This window comes from Podarcis melisellensis (genome assembly GCF_964234715.1).
Source record: "Podarcis melisellensis genome assembly, chromosome: 2".
Lineage (NCBI taxonomy): Eukaryota > Metazoa > Chordata > Lepidosauria > Squamata > Lacertidae > Podarcis > Podarcis melisellensis.
In genome coordinates this window covers 28916370-28930802 of record NC_138529.1, presented here as the reverse complement: position 1 = coordinate 28930802, position 14433 = coordinate 28916370, and the positions used below count along the sequence as shown (strand labels likewise).

Below are 14433 nucleotides of genomic sequence, written 5' to 3'. Positions count from 1 at the left end.
CATATTATCTTGGCAGACATCCATGTTTGCTGAGGTAATGTGTAGCCCCAGCCTCAGGAAGCCAAGTTTTATGCAAGTTATGGATTCCAAGCTGGGTAAGAAGAGCCACTTGTATGGATATATAGAATCTGGCCTACTATTAAATCACCACATTATATATTTTTGCCAGCCCAGTAAAATCCCCTCACAAAAAAGGTGGTGGGACTGGGAAGAAATAGAAACAGTAAGTCTTGGATCACTGGTTCAGAATGCATAAAGGATGTACAGGTAATCTGTTGTTTGAAAGACGGACGCAGAGGAGCACTCCACCATTCACAAAGAACACCTGATACCATTAGAACTTCCTAGGTGGGCTTCCACTCAGAGAACAATGAAAGATGGAAATTCACCCTGGTCCTGCTGCCGTGTCACTCTCCTAGGTAACAGGGCAAGGGAAGGCATGTCAGACCATCTCCAAAAGAATTATCCTACCTGAAAAACAGGCGAAGAGACCGCATCTGTCCCAGGTCGACTCTGAAGACACCACAGATCTGTTCCAAGGCAAACACCTTTTGCTGCTCATCCCACCGGGAGGTCTGTACTTGAACGTTATTCTCTCGGAACTGGGAGTTGGGATCAAGGCTTGAGTTGGAGCTGGCTGAGCGAGTCATGTGGCTTTCGCACGGTTCGCTACACCACCATGACAGAGTGGCACCAAAAGAGGAAGAAAGGAAGGAAGAAGGCAGGAAAAATTACCTGAAAATTACTAACTGCAAGAGCCAGTGCGGTATAGAAGCTAGAGGGCTTGATTTTGATGTGGGAAACAGACTCAACCCCACTTGGCTATGAAGCTCACTCTGTGGTGTTGGGCAAGCCATCAACTCAGTCTAACCTTTATCCATTGCTGCAAGAATAAAACGCTCTGAGCAAAAGAAAAAGAAAGCTGGAAGTATAAAAAAAAAACGCCAACTGTTTTCATTAAGCTTCACTTAATCAGAAGGCACAGCATTCCCCAAGTTGCAAAGTGGCATTAGAGAAAAGTCCAAATTTGTGTGCATGTTTTTTCAAGTCAGTAACCCTAATGTCTCATTCTCACTTCAGCAGGTTTATGAATTCCCAACAGGCAACACTGGTTGGCCAACACCAGCTTCAAACCAATGTCTGTGCTTGATTCCCAGATAGGGCTGGTGAGCAGAGCAGGTAGGTTTCCTCAAAGTGTAACAATGCTGAGAGGACAATATTTTAAAAAAGAGAGAAGCAAGCAATGTTTCAAGCATGCTGGCCAAAGTGGAAGCAGCTAAAAGGTTTGTGGCTCCTGTGCTGTGAAAGGACTTGGGGAAACCACTTGACTCTGAGTTCCATTTCTGCCAGACCCACTGGGTGGCCGGGCACTGACCCTCTCTCAACCACAGCTTCCAGTTTGTAAAACAGATGCAGCAGCCTCTCTCGCAGGGCAAAGAAAAAGACCGTTAAGCACTTTCTACATCAGTGTCAGCCTGTCACATGAACATGTGAATGTAGCAAGCTGCCTTATGCAGAACCAGGCCACTGGTCTATTTAGCTCACCCTATCAATGGAACCCTGAAGTCTTAAGCAGAGGTCCAGACCTGTTACCAAAGACATTTTATTGTCGTTGTCATTATTATCACCACTTTTTTCCTGATTCTTCGAATTTTGTTGTTGTTGTTTTTGGGGGGGGGACCCATTTTAAAGGCATCACTGTTATCACCTTTACCTCTGCCTGGTCCACAGCATGGATTGTTCCAAAGTTGTTTGGGGAGAGTCAGCACAGTGAAAAGGCAGAAGCATTATCCTTGTTCTCTCCTCATACAGCCCTGATTTTGAGAAGCTTGCAGATGATAGTCAGCCTTAAACATCATACCAGTATGAGCCAGTATTGTTCAAGTACGAGTCAAGCTCATTTTATGCATTTTTCATGTATTTTCCTTGTGTTTGTATTCTATTCTTTTCCATTCCCTAAAGATCTTTTTTAAAAAAAACAAACCACTCGCCAGCCAGAATTAAGAATGGTGTGTGTGTGTGTGTGCGCGCGCACGCACGCACGCACGCACGCGCATTTATAACTGGCTGTAGTAATTGAAAATATTTCTGCATTCAGTTATCTTTTATTTTCCAGCTCTATCCTACAGCAGCAAACCAGCAACAGGGGGAACATAACAACCAAGACTTAACTGTGTCCAGAAAAGAAGAAAGTTTTCCAAACATTTTTTGTGAACCAAAAACAAAACAAAATCAACACCTGAACAGATTTTTTCCATATTTGAAACATTTTATGTTCCCATCTCTTTTCTTTTTCTGCTCTTTTGCAGTCAGCAGCTTTTTAGTGCTAAGCCACACCTTTGGCAGTTGGAACCTTCTCAAATTCCAAAAGTGCCCCCCAGACCCAAAGAGGTTGGAGACCATTGCTCTAAAATCTCTTCCCAAGCAGGCCTCTTCTATTTCTACAAATATACCTTAAATGGCTAGCATACAAACAGTAGTATGGATAGCTCAGTTGGTCAGAGCGTGGTGCTGATAATGCCAAGGTTACAGGTTTGATCCCCGTATGGGACAGCTGCATATTTCTGCATTGAAGAGGGCTGGACTAGATGACACTCAGGGTCCCTTCCAACTCTACGATTCTACTGGCTGTTCTGTGGTAGAAAAAGAACCTTGGAAGGGAAAGGGCCTTTAATCACAGAGAAATGTTTGGTAGTGACATTGGCCACATTTCTCCAGAAATAACAGGAATGAAATTCCATAGTCTGCATGTATACATTCTGCAGACAAAAACCACCTACTTCCCATCGCATCTCAAATTGAAATATATGCAAATTTGAAGACACACTAACCCTTTAGAGGAACCCTTTCAAATGTAAGAATAACTCCCTGCTTATATCGTGGCATTACTTCCCTCAAACAAATAGTCAAGGAACAGGATTTCAGCACCCTTACTCTAGGAATGCAAAATACGATACCACATAGAAGCTCTCTGCTGGTAGCATCACACATCTCATTTTTAGACAAAGTGGCTGCACAGCTGTTTAACCACAAAATACCAGGGACAACAAGCCAGACAAAGCTTTTCGGCATGTTAAGCAACTGAACTCAGGAGATATATTGCCCCCCAAATAGGGTCTGGATTTCAGAAAGTAACTCCTTCCCTCCCCTATGAAATCATCCTCCCTCCTGCCCCAAGAAAAACAGCAGTGCTCTGGGAAATAAGTGAATCTGAAACTGTGACCTCTGAGATCTTGAAAAGGCCAATCCATTTGAACAGCCTGAATGGGCTCTACTGTGAAATCATGGTTTGCAAAACAAGACAAGGAGCAGGTATAAAAGCAGCCCCCTGAAAAGCCACTTTATGCAGTGTTTTCTAATCCGCTTATTGAACAATGTAGGCACTGAACGCTGAAGAAATCACACACTCAGCATGCCTGTGCAGAACATCCCCACCAGCATGCTTTCCTATCCTGAAAACAGTGCCCCCCAAACCAGGGCCACAGACTGAACTAGACCACTGGAAGAGCCTTATTTTTAGCATTCACCAGTGGTTTGGGTCATTGCATTCCAATACACATTCCCTAGACAGCCAAGCTGAGGGCTCCATTGTTAACAGAGCCCCCTCCCTTGATGTGCAGGAGAGACCAAGTTCAGCAATACAGCTTGAAGTCACTTTCTCTGTCTGTGTACTCTCTCTCTCTCTCTCTCACACACACACACACATACACAGTAGAGCCCAATGATCTACTACCAACACATTTCAAATTTAAATAAAGTCATACCTCATGTTACGTATGCTTCAGGTTGCATGTTTTCAGGTTGCATCCTACGACGACCCGAAAGTACCAGAAAGGGTTACTTCCGGGTTTCGCCGCTCGTGCATGCGCAGACACGCAAAATGACAGCACGCGCATGCGCAGAAGCAGCGAATCCCAACCAGCGCGTGCGCAGATGCAGGTTGCGCTCCTTTCAGGTTGCGAACGGGGCTCCAGAACAGATCCCTGCTCGCAACCAGAGGTACCACTGTACATGCTAATTCTTTAAACAGAAATATTCTAACCATCTCCAAATTTGCTTTTAAGTTCTTTTATTTGCACATCTTAGATAAGTAATTCACAGCTGTTTGGGCTCTCCGTTTCTTGGGTCTCCTGCCTCCCAAGCTCTCTCACACCGTTACCCCCCACCTCAGCTCCACCATTTCTGCCCCATAAAAAAAGAGGTTTTCCTTATTCCAAAATGACTTCCGTCTCACAGAAACTGCACCTATTATCAAAACTATGCAACAGACAGAAGCAAAATCAACACATCTGTTGAACATTCTGGCACCGAACAGCAGCTCAGCGACTAGCTAGGTGGGGAGTGGAAATAGCGTAACAGCTGTTCCTGCACAGGTCCATCTTTTTAAAATCCACTACCCACAAGTCCTCAAGATTTCTGGAAACTTAAAACTCAAATCTTATTTCATTCTGAATGCCCTGGGGAAACCACCATCTTGACTCCCAAAGCAGCTGCGAGACTGAGCAGATCACATACTGGAAAGAGCAGTTAATTTGGTCCAAACAAGCAAAAAATAGGCCCAGAATCCTGTTTTGTTAGGTAACCATGGAAGAACTGGCGATCTGCCTTTTGTCAGAAAGACTGAAGAAGACAGGTGAAGGTAAGAGAAGAGCTTACTTCCTTGGGGAGCCCAACAGAAGAGTTGGGGTGAAGGATACATACTGAATTTTCCCCAAAAGTATTTCAAGGCTAGGGTTCAACTACCTTCCAAAACAAAGAACATTATTTAAAATTTAAAAATTAAAAAGTGACCATGGAAGCTGTGAAGGATAGGGGCAGCTTACTCACTCCCAACTAGTCTGTGCTGCTACATCAATTAAGCTAACTTTCTCAGTTTGCAAAGATTCCATATTCAAAGTAGCTGGTAAGTCATTCAGATGTTTTCTTTGCTGCTGGCCAAGGACCCTTTGGAAGTATCTGTTGAGTCTCAGGATTTCCTTCAAAGGATGGTGTGAATACAGTTTCCTTTTAGTTTAGGCAATCCTTATACCATAGTGCTTACATCATCACATGATAATGAACGTACTAATTTGACAACACCCACTTATAAAATAAGATGCAGGACATAATTACAAGTATATCCAATTAGACTGAGGACTGACCACAGAGACCTATATTTACATCTAAAACCAGATATCATATTGGGCATTCAACTCCCACATTGGCAATGAAAATGAGTTGTGTAATTTAACAGTCGTAATCTAGGTTTTAACCAGGTCATGATGCTCCTGTAGTTGGTAACTCATTAAAAGAAGTGTACATAACTCATATATAATTTCTGTTTGTTCTGCTAGAACAAATACCAGTAGCTGGAAGCCACAGGAGAGGAAAGTGCTCTTGTGCTTGGGTTCTGCTTGAGGATTTCCCACAGGTATCTGCCTGGGTACAATGAGAACAGGCATTGCAACCTAGTTTTTTGTGTTTATGTGGTACTGTGCCTAACACAGAGACCCATGGATAAAGATGTGCCATTGTTGATTTTCCCGTTACGTGCATAAGGGACAACCATGTAGTTTAGCAATCTAGAGCAGGGGTGTCCAACAGGTCGATCACGATCTACTGGTAGATCCCCATGAGGTTTTGGTAGATTACGGTTGATTGCTGGATCCCTTTTCTTTGTTGTTGTTGTTGTTTAGTCATTTAGTTGTGTCCGACTCTTCGTGACCCCATGGACCAGAGCACGCCAGGCACTTCTGTCCTCCACTGACTCCTGCAGTTTGGTCAGACTCATGCTGGTAGCTTCGAGAACACTGTCCAACCATCACAACCTTGTGCCCTCAATCTTTCCCAACATCAGGGTCTTTTCCAGGGAGTCTTCTCTTCTCATGAGATGGCCAAAGTACTGGAGCCTCAGCTTCAGGATTGTCCTTCCAGGGAGCACTCAGGGCTGATTTCCTTCAGAATGGATAGGTTTTATCTTCTTGCAGTCCATGGAACTCTCAAGAGTCTCCTCCAGCACCGTAATTCAAAAGCATCAATTCTTTGGTGATCCCTTTCCTTAGTGTTGGTAAAATAGATTCCAGCCCTGCTCCCTCGTTCCGGCCTCCATTGCTGCATGGAAGATGGAGAACGGAAGATGGAGTTTGCTTAGTGAGGCTGTTTGTTTACCCGCAGGGAGCTGTTGTTGAGTGGCTGTTTCCCTTTCTCCCTTGAGCTTAGGCTTGAATTTTCAATAACCAGGGGTTTCCTCCTCCCTAAAAAAGCTCAACAACTTTGACCTGAACCCCCCAAAAAGGGGTAGATCACTGCCAGTCTCTTGGGAGTTGGCCACCCCTGATCTAGAGCAAAAGCTGAATGAAAGGATTCGCTTTCAGTCTCAGGGTCTAAACAGAGCAATTAAAAATCATAATCTAGTATCTAGTGAAGCTTGAAATGAAGCCAGTGGCAAATCTTCCACTGGAGTCGGGGTAATTGTGTGTGGTGCTGTATCATGCCCGCTTTGAAACACTAAGCCAATTCCAAGGGGCTCCTTCTGTGCCTCCTTGCCTTGCGGGCTTTTCTGTTAGCAGTCACACCAAATAATAAGCTCGTCAAAGCATCTACATCTTGGCTTCCTCCTTTGTCTATGCTGATCTGCTGACCAGCCATATGAGGCAACAAACCATGATATTAAGAGCTCCACCTTCAAATGCAGGCCTAGATTTCTCTACCTGTTCAACAATTTAAATTGAAATTTCTGGAAGTGAAAATTTAAGAAAACTTTTTTATAAAAAAGCCTACAATTTAAATTCTGGAACTGACTGCTGCATTTTGCAGTTTTATTTTTGTTTTGAAAGTGGATTAGATATTTCTACAACAGCAAAAACCCCACTAGATTCAGCAATAGGACAACAGCTTTGCAGCAGAATTTCAAATTCAAAGATTAGACTTATGTCTATAGAACCACCAGCATGCATACACCACTTTCCAGATTAAGCAAAAACACAGGCTCCTGCTTCAAAGAACTTCTAATATAAAATCTAGGTGGAGAGCAGGGATTGAGGAGAAACTGCACATCCCTTGTTTTACCTTAAGTGCAATATTCTTTAGACAAAAATGAATGCGATTGCATCTTCAATTTTTGTTTGTCCAGGCCTGTAAAAGGTAAAGGGACCCCTGACCGTTAGGTCCAGTCGTGGACGACTCTGGGATTGTGGCGCTCATCTCGTTTTAGTGGTCGAGGGAGCCGGTGTACAGCTTCCGATTCATGTGGCCAGCATGACTAAGCCGCTTCTGGCAAACCAGAGCAGTGCACGGAAACGGCGTTTACCTTTCCAACAGAGCAGTACCTATTTATCTACTTGCACTTTGATGTGCTTTCGAACTGCTAGGCTCGCAGGAGCAGGGACCAAGCAACGGGAGCTCACCCCGTCGCAGGGATTCGAACCGCCAACCTTCTGATCGGCAAGCCGAAGAGGCTCAGTGGTTTAGACCACAGCGCCACCCGCGTCCAGTCCAGGAGTGTAGCAAAGTCTAAATTCCCTTTCCTTCCACTAACCAAGTACGTACCATTATTCTTGAGAAAGACTGACTTCTGGAAATGTTGTAGCCCCCAATGCTAGAATGTTAGCATGGGTTCCTCTCTCCCTCCCTCCTTCTCCCTCTCACGCACATGCACACAGACCTTTGTTATGTGTCCATTTCCCCCTAGCAAGTGCCACTAAATGCTATTTAAGTAGCTAATTAACTTTCTGTGCTAGAAAACCTCCTGTAATTGCGATTCTTTCACCTTTTTAGCCCAATTCCCCAAGGGAGCTGGAGCTGTCCTCTGGCATTTGTTCTGCTCCTTCCCACCACTGAGGCAAAAGTTCTACCTTGACAGCAGCCTGCCAATCATGGCCACAAAGGTCACCAGGGACTGCATTAGGAACATTCCTGCTACGGACAAATTTGCCTAGCTACGCACAATGGAAAAGATGGAAGGGGTATGTGCAATGCTTACATGAAATTTCCATGCAACGTTAGGTAGCGGATTCAACAATCTATATATAAGCTAATAATTCTTCTGAGTTTATCGGTTAACAGATATTCCTCTCTTAAAAATGGATTGCGGAGATATTCAAAGCCCAGACTGTTTATATTTTGTCTGTGCTGGCATCTGCTCCTCATCAAATAGTGGGGAAATAGAAAACAAAAGCCCTTTTGAGTGATGCTTGCAGCAATGTCAGTCATTTTCAGTATCCATGCTAATGCTATATGGGAAACTTTTGTATCAGACCTTTACTCTTCTCTCAGAGAATCCAAAATTGCGCATGTGTGCACATGTGAGCGTGCACACACAAAACAGGATTCAGTTTTCGTGGAGCAGACAAGTTATTTTGTTTGGCATTTTGATCCAAGATGAAAATACCCAGTTGTGTAGCGGACCCATGTTTAGTACAGCATACTCCTTTAGTGGGACACTTAATAACAATAAAATAGAAAATAGAAAAGATCAGGATTAGAGCTCGTTCTAGAAACCCTCTCATTGCATTAAAGGAGAGCTCCTTTACTGCTCTGGCTCAACACAAGGACACAGTTGTGTGTGTGTGTGAGTGAGAGATCCTTTGTAAAACCCCATTTCATTTCCAACATATTAAAAGGGAGAGGAAGGGAAGAGAGAAAAGAGACCATTTTCAGGGCAATTTCACATGGAGGGCTGTGCCCGAAGTGGAGGTTAGATACTCCTCTGAATCTGTCTGGCCAGTGTTCAGCTATGCACAGCATGGAATCCGTTAATACACAAAGTCTTTTTATATTACACCAGCTCTGATAGGCCTCCTAATTTTTAATTTAGAGCGAAAATTCATGTCCTCATTAGCCATGATTCTTAAAATACAGTCTGCTAATAATAGAGAGAGGCCAGAGGTGATTATGTGGCACATTAGCAGGCAGGAAGTGTCCATTTTGCACATTTCCCCACTCCTCTTTTTCGTTGTTGTTTTGTTGTTGTTGTTTGTTTTGTTGCCCCTCTAGCCCAATATACATTCCAGTCAGTGACTGGCCCAAAAGAGACATGCAGTGAAACTGTTGCAATTTCGCCTACTTTGCATATTTTAATCTATACAACATATTCCAATATATTTAAGCAACAAAGAGCTCGATATTTTCAGGCTTCTGGTACAGAAGCATGGCCAACGATTACTCCACTAAAAAGGTTTGTTAGCTACTATAAGTGATGCAAAGAGGATAAACAGCTTAATTTAAAACGGGAATGGCAAAAGGTAGAAGAAGAAGCTGTTAGCAGTTTGCTACGAAATAATCCATGTGCTTTAATCTGCTTTACCCAGTCAAATGCAAGTTGTACATTCATATATAAGTGCGCTCACTCTCCGATTTTATACACACACACGCGCGCACACACACACACACATATACTTGCTAAACAGGTGAGGCATGCTTCGGTAAATCCAAGGAAAGGATTTTCCTCAAACATTTTTGTTGTTACAGTTGCTTAGCGGTGACAGGTCTAGTCGTTTGACACTTATGAATAAACACAGTCACACACCCCTCTGCAGCTTAACACAGCTAACCATTGAGAGGCAGGCGTGGACATGAACCTGACCTTCCTTTTAAAACAAGGCAAGTATTGCAAAAGCCAAAAGATACGTCTTTACATTCTGTACAGAAGAGGGGGGTCCTTTGCGCCTGGGCTTCAGCTTGTTAATAAATCAATTGAAATGTAACACTTCTCTCGCCCCCCCCCACCCCCCAAATCCTAGAGATGGAAAATGTGATTTCTTAGCACAGCATGAAGAGAAATGTTTACCTTCCAGCTGGTCCAGCCTGGAAAAGGAGAGCTTTCTTAGCCTTGTTTATTCTATTTTATTTCATTTTTTTTAAAAAAAGAATCAATGGGTCGTTTTGCAACGCTTTCCCTGCCTCCCTCCTCCCTATCCATCCATGCAAAAATAAAAGTCAGAACTCATTATGCTAATTACAATCAAGCCTTTAAAAAAACCAAAAACCTAAGTCACTGGAAACACCTAAAGATTCTTGTTCTCAGATTCTTAGCATATTAGCAATGAGCAGAGAATCTCAAAGGGTCCTTTTTTTGCCTGGCAGATTAAAGCACCCACCACCACCAATTTATATTCTGCTGAGAACTCCAACACTTGCCCGGCCAGCACCACCCAAAGAGATTGGCACCACTGTTCAAAACCCACTGGAGTATGGCATAACATTCCACATACAGGGAGGGGGCAGGAATGGGGAGAGCTGACCAGAAGGGTTACCAAGAGTGTTTAATATTGTTATTTCAAGGGCTGGGATTAGGGAACCAAGCCAGGCAATTTTCGCTGCATGAGCTGCAAGGAGAGAGAGGGAGGGAGAGAGAGAGAATTCTGTTCTGAACAAAAGAGTACAGAATACAGACAGAGCGAGGCAGTGAGCAGGTAGGACAAGAAAGGATGCTCTTTGTTAAATATTAGCAATAAGTGCATTGTTAAGGCAGCCGCCAAGGAAGCGCTCGTCGTAAAGCAGCGCAGGAGAACATATGGCCTATCGATGCTGGGATTAATGCTGGCTTGCAAAAACAGCCACTCTGCCTATAACAAGTAGGAATCGCCTCCAGGCAGCCAGGCAGGGAATTTCTTGTTAAAGTTGGAAGAGCTAAAAACGGCTTGCAAAAAAGGAAGGGGAAAAAAGGCAAGCAGACCAGTAAGTATTGTTGCTGCGTAGTAACTTTTGCCAATTTGTCTGCAAGGTTAGATGAATGCCAAAATCAAAGAAACAAGAACGGTGGTCATCATCAGTCCATGTTCTTAAAACCTGGTTTAGCCCTCAGAAGATAGCGGCGAGAAATGGCATCAACTGAAAAGGCTGAAAGGCAGGGCATGGTCCTCTCTCAACTCCCAGCAGCACGGCCAGCGGTCAGGAATGGCGAGAGTCTGCAACCCCTAGAGGGCATCATGGTAGCTATTCCTGCTCTCCTATGAGCATGGGAGAAAAAAGATGCACAATGGATGGTAGTTACAAGACTAAAAGTGTGGGGTGGGGAGCAGCAACGTCAAAGGGGCCAGACTGAGTAGTGGTCGAGAAACCACACTAGTCTTTTTATCTGGCATGGGAACCATTGATTTACAATAGCCCAAATGACACCTCTCCTGAACTGTTGCATCCCTGTCCTTATATGAGCATCACTCCAGTCTTTAAAAACTGTAAAGGTAAAGGTAAAGGGACCCCTGACCGTTAGGTCGTCGCGGATGACTCTGGGGTTGCGGCGGGGTGAGCTCCCGTCTGTCGGTTCCAGCTCCTACCCACCTAGCAGTTCGAAAGCACCCTTAAAGTGCAAGTAGATAAATAGGTACCACTTTATAGCGGGAAGGTAAACGGCGTTCCGTGTGCTGCGCTGGTGCAGGCTCGCCAGAGCAGCGATGTCACACTGGCCATGTGACCCGGAAGTGTCTGCGGACGGCGCCGGCTCCCGGCCTCTAGAGTGAGATGAGCGCACAACCCTAGAGTCTGTCAAGACTGGCCCGTACGGGCAGGGGTACCTTTACCTTTTACACTGGGGATCCCACTCATACACTTTTTTTCCAGCTTAAAGCTTGTTTTTGGTTCATCTATATCTATCTAGACAAACCTAGACAGCATCTTAAAAAGCAGAGACATCACCTTGCCAACAAAGGTGCGTATAGTAAAAGCTATGGTTTTCCCAGTAGTGATGTATGGAAGTGAGAGCTGGACCATAAAGAAGGCTGATTGCCGAAGAACTGATGCTTTTGAATTATGGTGCTGGAGGAGACTCTTGAGAGTCCCATGGACTGCAAGAAGAACAAACCTATCCATTCTTAAGGAAATCAGCCCTGAATGCTCACTGGAAGGACAGATCGTGAAGCTGAGGCTCCAATACTTTGGCCACCTCATGAGAAGAGAAGACTCCCTGGAAAAGACCCTGATGTTGGGAAAGATGGAGGGCACAAGGAGAAGGGGACGACAGAGGACGAGATGGTTGGACAGTGTTCTCGAAGCTACCAGCATGAGTTTGACCAAACTGCGGGAGGCAGTGGAAGACAGAAGTGCCTGGCGTGCTCTGGTCCATGGGGTCATGAAGAGTCGGACACGACTAAACGGCTAAACAACAACAACAATATCTATCTAAAATCAAAATGTTACTTTGCACCTCCTCTTTACAGCACTGGTGCATACCGTATACTTAAGATGCTCTCTAAAGAAAAAAAAATGCTCTCCTGAATTTAAGAGGAACATGAGTGGTGGCAGGTGAAAAAGATGCACAGGTAAAGCTTCCTGGTATGGGGAAGAAGAGGCGGTGCCTCAATAGACATCACATTCAATGCATGGGAGCAAGCTCATGTACAGCTAGCAGTGAACAGAGCTGGTTTTAGCATAGTTTATGCTAAGATAATAAAATAATGTTGTTTTTTTCACTGGCACCTTAGAGCTGGAAACAGGAATGGCTGAATCCTGGATTTAGTACATGATAGGTTACATGGAATGAACAAGCCTTTTTTCTTGCTTTCCCCTCAACTTTTCCTCTTTTCAGATATTTAAATCATGGGATTGGCTTTCCGTGAGCTTTCCAGTTTGGTCAATAAAAAAAACTAGGGGAACCAGTTAGAAGAGCATGTACATGCAACCACTTGTTAAACCAGTTGCCTGCATTACCCCAATCTGACCACTTACCTACTTCCTAAGATTTCTGGCAATATAACCATCAAACACTCTTCTCGATTAATTTAAGTCACGGTGACCTCCAGACACATGTCTAGAGGTTTTGTGATGATGCCTTTTTGCAAAAATTGTAGGGTGGAACTAGGGTGGGATACTAGAATATTGCATTACTGGTAAGGAACAGCCACAGGAGACAAAGAGATTACAGAAACTACCAGTTTCCAAAATACTGATGGAATTTTAGTTTTCTAGGTGCAGATATCATTTCAACACCGGAGAGCAACCTAACATTTATTACCCGTTTTCCTACAGTCTGAAATAGTGCACAGCCCAGTAGCAGTTTTACCTCCTGATCTTCTACTTAATGTGGAATGCGCTTCAAAACCCAACAAGATTTCATGCAATTAGCAAACGCTGCACAAATGCTTTCAAAGGTAACTTCTGTCAGCAATCATAAGGACTAGAAACTTGGTTCTTTTCGATGCATGAATGGAAAAAGCAACACAGGAATCTGAGGCAGCAACTACATTTTGCATTACAGACATCAATGGCATGAAAAATTAAGACCTTCCTGCCAGAACTCTCCATTAAAATGCACATATATCACTCTCCTAAAACCTTCATGTTTTAGGTCATCTTTCATCCAGGCTTCCATGGGAGAAAAGGAAACCGATGGATTCTGCATTGTCCTCTATTTGAAGGCACACACACACTTCAGCTCTCTCAATCATTGTCTCTCCAAGGACATGAGGTCAGAGGCCATGTCCCTAGAGAAGAAGATGTTAGCCAATCACAGCACAGCAGCGGCAAATTGTTTAATCACAAGAAAGCAGCCTGCCCATGCAACCTTCCTGGAAGAAACTGAAGGGCACAAGGATCAAGATGGGCTACTTGCAAGTGGAGGAACAGTGATGATTTTGCACTCAGAAGGCAAGTAGGATCATCAGCAGCTATGCCTGCCAAAATGTAAGGCAGGCAATAAATGGCAGAGTTTGATTAGTTGCTATATCCAGATGATATAGCAAGAAAAGGGCATGTTATCTCCCGAGAAGGATCAATGATAGAATTTTCTTCTGAAGAAAAGCAGGTTGGGACAGCCTCCACCCAGCTTTAAATTTAGATGTCTCTGGTGTTCCTTTGGTTATCCAAAGTTGTGCTGAGAAAAGTGTGCCATCTACTGGACACATGAAGAGATGTCCTCTGATTGCTAGTTCTTTTGAGAGCACAGAAAATGTGTTGAATACAGAATGGGAGAGAGGCAAGGGAGAAAAAAAGAAGGACCCAACCTATTAATCTTCCCAAAATCAAGAGGCTTGATGGCAGTGGGAAAATGCAACACAATACTGGTCATGGGATGAGTTAGCCCAAACCAGATTGTACAGCAGTTCCATGAAACCTTGTTCATTTGAACGCGGGTACTCCAGACAAATCACAATCTGTAACCAAGGTTCGTCCTTGGTTTACTGCTCATGGTTTGCCTAGACCAGGCATCCCCAAACCTGGCCCTCCAGCTGTTTTGGGACTACAACTCCCATCATCCCTAGCTAACAGGACCAGTGGCCAGGGATGATGGGAATTGTAGTCCCAAAACACCTGGAGGGTTGAGTTTGGGGATGCCTGGCCTAGACTCTAGAGCAGTGGTGTCCAAACTTTTTTCAAAGAGGGCCAGATTTGATGAAGTGAAGGGCCGTGAGGGCCGACCAAAGGGCCAACCAAGGTTTTTGACCTTTTTTATGATTTTACCCCAAAGCTGTTGACCTTTTTTAGGATTGAAGTTGTTGAGGGTTTTTTAGGATTTTACCA

General features: G+C 44.0%; 1 protein-coding gene across 8 annotated transcripts in view; it reads right to left on the bottom strand.

The window, feature by feature from the left end:
* Positions 1-14433, bottom strand: part of TBC1D16 (TBC1 domain family member 16) — a 52822-nt gene that overhangs the window by 14010 nt on the left and 24379 nt on the right. For 7 of the 8 annotated variants that reach the window (XR_014165309.1, XM_081899632.1, XM_081899630.1 and 4 more), the window contains one exon: positions 472-669. The exons of the other annotated variant lie outside the window; for it this stretch is intronic. Coding sequence is in view for 6 of the 7 variants with exons in the window: in XM_081899632.1 (XP_081755758.1) it covers positions 472-669 (198 nt within the window). In the remaining variant the exon portion in view is untranslated. The remainder of the gene's footprint in view (positions 1-471; positions 670-14433) is intronic. 8 annotated transcript variants of the gene reach the window in all.